General features: G+C 56.3%; 3 protein-coding genes across 4 annotated transcripts in view; 2 read left to right on the top strand and 1 right to left on the bottom strand.

Annotated features, from left to right (window-relative positions):
- Window positions 1–4592, top strand: part of Carmil2 (capping protein regulator and myosin 1 linker 2) — a 12618-nt gene extending 8026 nt beyond the window's left edge. The window contains exons 30-39 of one of the 2 annotated variants that reach the window (XM_029566417.1): window positions 132–367; window positions 1176–1276; window positions 1358–1724; window positions 1808–1930; window positions 3080–3116; window positions 3277–3348; window positions 3476–3697; window positions 3853–3933; window positions 4263–4340; window positions 4425–4592. In XM_029566417.1, the coding sequence (XP_029422277.1) occupies window positions 132–367; window positions 1176–1276; window positions 1358–1724; window positions 1808–1930; window positions 3080–3116; window positions 3277–3348; window positions 3476–3697; window positions 3853–3933; window positions 4263–4340; window positions 4425–4540 (1433 nt within the window). In that variant the 3' untranslated portion in view covers window positions 4541–4592. The remainder of the gene's footprint in view (window positions 1–131; window positions 368–1175; window positions 1277–1357; window positions 1725–1807; window positions 1931–3079; window positions 3117–3276; window positions 3349–3475; window positions 3698–3852; window positions 3934–4262; window positions 4341–4424) is intronic. The other variant, XM_029566418.1, reaches the window with a different exon arrangement.
- Window positions 4554–7220, bottom strand: Acd (ACD shelterin complex subunit and telomerase recruitment factor). Its single transcript, XM_008839077.3, has 11 exons — window positions 7079–7220; window positions 6860–7002; window positions 6628–6721; window positions 6462–6538; window positions 6264–6308; window positions 6129–6163; window positions 5832–5983; window positions 5660–5756; window positions 5031–5389; window positions 4805–4896; window positions 4554–4727 (listed from the first exon to the last, which is right to left on the bottom strand). Exons 1-11 carry the CDS (start codon window positions 7175–7177, stop codon window positions 4649–4651), a joined length of 1272 nt encoding a protein of 423 aa, XP_008837299.1. The 5' UTR covers window positions 7178–7220; the 3' UTR covers window positions 4554–4648.
- A 341-nt stretch (window positions 7221–7561) lies between these two features.
- Pard6a (par-6 family cell polarity regulator alpha) overlaps window positions 7562–7854 on the top strand; it is a 2191-nt gene continuing 1898 nt past the window's right edge. Inside the window, exon 1 of the mRNA XM_029566420.1 lies at window positions 7562–7694. The gene's annotated coding sequence lies outside the window, so the exon portion shown is untranslated. The remainder of the gene's footprint in view (window positions 7695–7854) is intronic.

The following is a 7854-nucleotide window of genomic DNA, read 5'->3' as shown; positions in this document are numbered from 1 at the left end:
GGCGGGGGGGGGAGGGGCGGGCGGCGTAGCCGGGCCCCTCCCCGCGCCCTGGGCGGGTCCCCCGCCGCCCTAGCGCCTCCACCACCTCCCCGGGTTCGACGCTCTTTGCTCTTCTGGTGCCTTCGCCTCAGGTGCTGCTGAGGAAGCAGAGCCGGAGCCCGAGCTGGCGGCTCCGGGAGAAGATGCGGAGCCGCAGGCGGGGCCATCGGCGCGGGGCTCTCCAAGCCCCGCCGCCCCCGGGCCCCCATCCGGCCAGCTGCCTCGCATGGACCTTCCACCCGCCGGGCAGCCCCTACGCCATCCGACCCGGGCCCGGCCGCGTCCACGTCGCCAGCACCACCACCGGCCGCCGCCGGGGGGCCCCCAGGTGAGTACCCCCCACACACTCTGGAGCTCCTAGACTGGAGGGTCATGGGTGGTCCCGTTGTGCCTCACTTGTGATAGAAGACACGAATGGGTTGTGGAGGCCCAAGTCCGCCTGATCCCGCCCTATCTTCTTCCTGGCCATCCTCAACCCCGGGTCCGTGCTGATGAGGGGTCACGGGGGTTGCGTGTTTCGTATGATGTGTGCCAGGATGGGGGACTTCCGCTTTGAAATGGGCTAGTGCATGGAGTGAATTGCAAAAGTGGGTGTCCGCCTTGCCCTCCCTCTTCTGGGGTTACTGAAAGATGCTGGGCCGCGGGGACACTGCTGCGTCTATGGTGCGCCAGCGGGTGAATGTGTGGGGAGATGTACGTGTGGGCTTGGGTACTGACAGGGTAGTGGGCACTGGCAGAAGGAGAGGAGGAGCTGGCCTGAGGCCCCCTGAGGGTCTGACGCAGCAGCCTGGCGCCTCTGAGCCTGGATCAGGCCGGGTGGGGTGGGGGTGGGGGATGAGGGTACTGCAGGGAACTGTTTGAAGTGGAGGGGGAGACAAGTGGGAATGTGTGACCCATGGGTCATGTAGGTACTTGCTTACTGGTAGCCAGGTAGTTCAGATTATAGCATCCTCTGACAGAGAACGGGTGTGGACTGGGCATGAGTACTTTTGAAGCAGTGAGTGAAACCCAGCACCGGTATCCACCCACAGCCCCCTAGCTCAGGATGTTACTCAGGCCATGCTGCTGGGAAGATGAGGTGGGGGAAGAGGCCACAGTTGCACAGTCTTGACTCGTAACTTCCCAATGTTTCCCAGGTGCCCCCAGCCCAGCTGCAAGAGGGGAATGGGCTTAGTGCCCGCGTAGATGAGGGTGTGGAGGAATTCTTTTCCAAAAGGCTGATCCAGCAGGAACAACTGTGAGTGAGGGTCAGTTGCTGGGGATGGAAGATGGTGGAAAGTCCTTGGGTTTCTTGACTCACTGATGGTTGTCCCTACAGCTGGGTCCCAGAGGAAGATCCAGCCACCGAGGGTGGTGCCACACCTGTCCCCCGTACACTTCGCAAGAAGCTGGGCACCCTCTTTGCCTTCAAGAAACCTCGTTCAACACGGGGTCCACGGCCTGATCTAGAGACCAGCCCTGGGACAGCAGTCCGTGCCAGAAAAAATACACTTGGGGACCTGCTGCGGCCGCCAGCCCGCCCAGGCCGAGGTGGTGACGAGCCTGGAGGGGCAGAGGGGGGTACCAGCAGCCCTGACCCTGCTCGCAGGAGTCGGCCTCGCTATACACGAGAAAGCAAGGCCTACTCCATGATACTGCTGCCTGCTGAGGAGGAGGAGGCAGCACTGAATGCCAGATCTGACAAGGTAAGGCCTCGTGTCAGGGGCTGAGGGCTTCTCAAGAATGGTGGGCAGTGGGCTCGCTCTACATTAGGAATCTCTGTCCCCAGCGGCGGCCCCTGGAGCGAGGAGACACAGAGCTGGCTCCATCCTTTGAGCATCGGGTACAAGTAATGTTACAGAGGATCGGTGTAAGCCGAGGCAGCGGGGGTGCAGAAAACAAGAGGAAGCAAGTGAGTTGGGGTGGGGTGAGTGTGAACTGAGGGGGCAGGTGGCATGTGGCAATCTGTGGATGACATATGTGACCAGGAAAGAGGAAATTCATGGCACAAATTGTCAGTTACTCTCTCTTCCCCCTCAAAATAGTCACTGGATTTAACTTTCTTCCTTTTGGTTTCTGGCTTGGCCAAGGCTACCAGTAACACCTCCTAGAACCTGGGAACTCTTGGCAGAGCTAACAGAAATTTGACCTTTTTACCTTATATGAAAACAACTAGTCCTCCAGGGGCTTCCTCTGGAGATTTTATCCAGACTCTGAATCCTGCTACAAGGTTGTAGGGAGCCTTGGTCCTAGCTACCTTAGACCCCCCTGCTCTCTTCCTTTGGGGGCACCTTAGAGCCTCGTGTGTTGGATATGTTCTCTGTCTAGTCATGTAATAGATTACACAGGTTCCTACTCAACTATCCCTACAGTTCCTTGTGGACTCCCTTCCATGGTCACCTTGTTAATGTGATTCTAATCATAGTCCCTATTAAGAACTACATCCCTGCGTACATCCACTTAACAGTTTTTCAGGAAAAGCACCTAACACAGTGAAACCTGATCTGAATTTAGTAATGTTGAAGTACAGAAAGTATATCACAAAACTATGAAATCATGTATCTGCTGGGTGTGATAGTGCAAGTATGTAATATCAGCACTCAGGAAGCTGAGGCAGGAGGACTGCAAGTAAGGCTTGCCTGAGCTATATAGTGAAACTGTCTTAAAACCACCAAAACTTAAATTACATTTACGTGTCATGATTGCACACTTATGTCAATTATCTGTCATCCCAGACTCTAAGCTCAGAGGGCAGGGACTAGGTTTGCCATGTTCTTGCCAGTCCATGGTGGACATGATGTAGCTGTTTTTTGTTTTGGTTATTTTTTTTTATTTTTTGGTCTTTTTTTGAAATAGCGTCTCCCTGTAGCCCCAGCTGCCCTGGAACTTGCTATGTAGACCAGACTAGCCTTGAACTCACAGAGATCTGCCTGCCTCTGCCTCCTGAGTGCTGGGACTGAAGGCATGTGCCACCACTCCCAGCCTGTAGCTAGGTTTTAAGAACAAGAATGAACAGAGACAGGTAAGAGCAACAGGCTGAGGTTTGACTTATTTCCTACAGAGCAAAGATGGCGAGATCAAGAAGGCAGGCTCGGATGGTAAGTAGGACCCCAGAATAAGAGAATATGTTTAGGGGGAGGAGGTGGCCTTTGGGGATAGTCCCCAAAGTACGTGTTCTTCTGGGGAAGGGGACAGGTCAGGTTTTTCCTCCCCTCATCCTCAAGGTCTGGTGCCTGAGCCCCCAGCCCTGCTTTGCAGGTGACATCATGGACAGTTCCACGGAGACCCCTCCCATCTCAATCAAGTCCCGCACCCACTCTGTGTCTGCTGGTAAGTGAGGGCCACTGTGTATGTTAGGGGAAGTGCTAGGACTGGCAGGAAGGGGATCGGACCACTGCTCCAACCCATCTCCAAGGCCAGGCTCAGGTCTTGGTTGACACTCTTGTTTCTCCCCTAGACCCTTCCTGTAGACCTGGGCCAGGGGGCCAGGAGCCTGAGTCTGCCACTTGGAAGACATTAGGACAGCAGCTAAATGCAGAGCTCAGAGGCCGTGGTTGGGGCCAACAGGATGGTCCAGGCCCTCCCTCCCCATGTCTCAGCCCAAGTCCCCAGAGAACCAGCCCCTCCCCAGACATCCTCAGCCTCCCGGACGACCCCTGCTTGGTCCCCAGGAACGAAGGTAGGTAGATACCCTACTCCTACCCCAATCCTAGGCTGAGGACTAGAGGAATACCTGCTGAGATCGCAATTCCTCTGAGAACACTGAAAGTGGGAGGCAAGGGCTCAGTGTGGGCAGTTATTGGGAGCACATCCTGATACCTTGGCCTCCCCTAGATGGTCAGCTGAGGCCGAGGCCTCTCTCTGCAGGGCGACGAGCAGTGTCTGTGCATGAGGACCAGCTCCAGGCCCCTGCTGGTGAGGGAGATACCTCTGTGTGATTGAGTGCAGAAGGGGGAGGGTGGGCTCCTGGACTTCCACCTTGGTTCTGGTCCTTGGACAGAGTTGCCAGTGGTGTGAGGTCTGGATAAATAAAGAAGTCCAAAGGCCTGGTGCAATATTTTGACAAGCTATTCCTACTAGTCCTGGCTCCAAATCCAAGATAGTGACCTCTATCAGGCATGGGAGGACACTAGTCAGAGGAGCTATGGCAGTAGCATGTGCATGTTTTTACATGCACTGGAGGTGGGGAGCTGTGGGGAGATGGGTGGGGATGGCCAGATAGCAAGTCCTTCTGTATTCCTTAGAACGGCCCCTGCGGCTGCAGCGCTCCCCTGTCCTCAAGCGCAGGCCGAAGCTTGAAGCACCCCCATCCCCAAGTCTAGGTAAGAGGGGGCCAGGGACAGTTGGGAGGATAAGCTAGCTCAGCACAGCTCAGAACCTTTCTTTCTCTCCATCTCCCCTCACAGGATCTGGCCTTGGAACCAAGCCTCTGCCTCCATACTCCACAGAGCCCTCCAGTCCTGAGCAGAGTCCTCCCTCCCCAGCCACAGACCAAAGAGGCGGCGGCGGCCCCAAACCCTGATCCAATCCTCTTCTGCCGCATGAAATTATTTTATTAAAAAACTTGAATGAAACAGAGTATGGAGCACTGTCTGTCCATCGACCTGTGTGTACATATCCTCTGATATGCTTACGGTGACCCCTGAGTTAATTCAGACTCTTGCTCCATCACCAAGTGCAAGGCCCAAGCCACAAGCTGAGGAGGGAGCCTGGGAAGAAACCAAGGCTATAGGTCAAGGTTACTTGGGACTGCTGCAACAGAGGAGGGGCGGCCCCAGGTACTCACCTGGTAGCTTGGACCTGAGCACGGAGGGAGGCAGAGGGTGGCTCATACTTATATTGAAAGGCAGAACCATCATGATGCCTCTTTAGGGAATCCTGAAAGAAGTGTAGTATCTAGAGAGTCTAATAAGGACCCTCTAATGCCATCCAAGGCAACCCTTGGCCTTCTTCTAGCTCTACCAAAGGCCCTCCCACCTCTTCCCTTTCAGTTGCAGAGGGGCAATACTCACCCTAACAGGGCAGGGCTCCTGAGCTCCTGTCCTTGGAAAAAGCTGCCGTTTCTTGAGTGGCGGCCCTAGCATCCTGATCTCCAGGCTACGTCTCTGGATTCCAGTTGCATGGTCCTGGTGTGGACTGGGGGCAAGGCTAAGGGGTATGGGACTGGACGTGCAGCTCAGGAATGGGGTACTGAGTGTACAACTTTGGGTTGGGGAACTGGGGGCCTGGGGTCTGGGGGAGGGTGAATAGACAGTTGGTGAGGTCTGGAAGCTGCCCCTCTGCCCAGGGTCTGGAGCAGCCAAGGCTGACAGAAGGCTGACACTGGCACCACTCTCCTCCAATGGGATGCTTCTGGGTGAGGCAGGAGTTCCTGGGGAGAACGATACTCTAAGTACAGCCCTTCTAGCTCAGCTGAGTGATCTGTGACCTCAGCAGATCTGAGCCTACTATACCACATTTCACAGTATTCTGCACAGTCCGGCAACCTGGCTGATAACACCGAGTATTTATATGGCCTAAGCCAGAGGAAGTAGGTAAAAGACAGGGATGGATCCTGTAGAGTTGGGTCTGGGGATTCCGGAAAGAATCATCAGCACGGTGGGCCTTGGGTTCCAAAGACTTTGACCTCTCCAGTTCTTACCTGGTGCCTTCTGACTTGAGTCTATAGAGTTCAGAATTTGCTGGTCATTCTCGGAAATATGCAGCAATAGGCTGGACACAGTGTACACAGGTTCTCCCTGTGGGATATGAAATCTCATTATAACTTGCCTGATCCTCCCCTTGACACCTCCCAAGAAAAGCCTCATACTGACTGTGGACTGGCAGCGGGAGGCAGTCCAGTGGGTAACAGAGGTGGGTGTGCCAGGGCCTGTCAGCATCAGACAGCTCTCAGCCAGGCGTACCAGTGCCCCTCGATGCTCCTGGTCCTCCTGTACCTCATCCAGAAGCTGAGACAGTGTTAGTCCTGGGGATAGGAATCAGGCAAAGGATTGGAGTTCAAAGAGAAGGAACATAGGATGTGTGGGGTACTTACTAAGGCAACATGAGGTAAGGGCAGAAGTAACTCCACTGGGGGCTAGTTAAGGTCACTGGGAAACCCTTGCCAGTACCTGCACTGGAAGAAGTAGACTCTGAAAGGTGGTCCCTAGAGAAACAGCACAGCCCTCAGTAACAATCCTGATGCCTGTTTACCCAGATTTGCCACCCCATGATGATACCACACTCAGGGCCCAGCCCCATATTACTCAAGGCAGTCTTGGAGCTTTTTCTGCACATCTGAGTCCTGGTTGCTGGGGAAAAGAGAAAAGTCGTCAGTGTCATTGGGCCCCAAGCTCACTTAAAAGAGTGATGTCACACAGAGTGAGGAGGTGGGTGAGAGACACTGGGATTGAACCCCCATGGCCTCAGGCAAGTTAAGCGTAGCCCTTGGAGGGACCACTTACCAACTAGTTACGTGTATCCGGGGCTGCTCTGTGGGCAGCAGGTTAAAGCGATCCACCTGGAGATAGAACTCCGCAGGCTAGAGGAGTTGGGAGGTGGTGTCTCAGGAGTTGTCACAAAGAGCCAGACACTGTAAACAACCTGCCCCAAGGGCACTTCACCACTCACCGTGCGGCCCTCAGCGACCTGGATGCGGACCTCGCACACCTGCAGCAGCAGCATCCGGCCCTCCGCCCCATGGAATCCGAACTCTTTCTCCTCCCTGTGGCAAGCATGGTCCTCACTGCCCAGGGCCCAGGGCCACCCCACACGCCTGAGACGAGCTTCCCCACCTCCCTCCAGACCCGCTCCCCTCCTGCACTGGGCTCCCACTTTCCCTAGCCGAGGGCGCCTCTCTTACCAGTCAGAGCTGTTGAGGGCCTCGCGCGTCACGAGGCACCGGACACTGTGGAATCCGTCCGACACCAGGAGCATGGCCCCGACCTCAGAAACGTGGACGTCCGGGGCGTCGGATGGACCCGGGGTCTCCGAGTCCTGCAGTACCTGACGCAGGAACTAGTGTCAACCACTACCCGGGCGTCCACCCAGGTAGCTCTCGGGCGCCGAGAGGCCTGCTCACCTTGAGCAGCTGGCCGGCTTGTGGACTTGACAGTATCTCTGAACCCAGGATCAGCTCTCGAATCCAGGGCCGCAGGACCAGGTTCCCTGAGCCTGCCATTCCCGCCGCCAGCACCTAACGGAACACCCGGGGTTTCCCGCGAAGGCTGCCGCTCAGCCTCCGGTTTGGAGAGGAAGCAGGTGACGCGGGGCGGCTCCTAATTGTGAAGCCCCGCCTACTCGGGCTCCTGCGCGTGCGCAGAAATGCTTCCTGGTCTCAAAGTTGAGTGCGGGCTTCCGCAGGCTATCTGAGGTGCTGGCTGCTCGTTCTTACCCGGGGTCTCTCTCTGAGCAGCAGCCCAGCATGTGAGCAGTTCCTCAGTACTCCTATAGCACCGGAAAAGAAAGGGCAGGGATATCCCGGGTGGGAGGGATCCTGGTTAGGAGGCTGCAGCCGAGAATCGTGCTCGAAGCCACTTCAGCGCCGTGACCTCCCCCAAGAGGTTTCCCAGAATATTGTCACTTAGCTAGAAAATGCACGCCAGTGAAGATGACAGCACAGACAGCTGAAAGGCATTTCCCTCATTGTCCTCTCGGATTGGTCGACTCCTGGGACGCGCGAACCATAACGTAATGACGTAAGAGTAGAGTAAGACCTCGCCACCTCCACCGCCGTTTCCTAGGAAACGTGGACTCCGCGTTCCTATGTCGCGGCCCCCTTGACGTCATGGTCCGGGTGGGAGGGCGGGGCAAGTGCTACCGCCAGGGGCGGGGCGGGACGGGCCAGCCGGCCCGGCT

The sequence above is a fragment of the Nannospalax galili genome, unplaced genomic scaffold (genome assembly GCF_000622305.1).
Source record: "Nannospalax galili isolate Female #2095 unplaced genomic scaffold, S.galili_v1.0 scaffold799, whole genome shotgun sequence".
Taxonomy (NCBI): Eukaryota; Metazoa; Chordata; class Mammalia; order Rodentia; family Spalacidae; genus Nannospalax; species Nannospalax galili.
The sequence above is the reverse complement of the archived record's forward strand: the minus strand, read 5'-3'. Positions and strand labels throughout refer to the sequence as shown.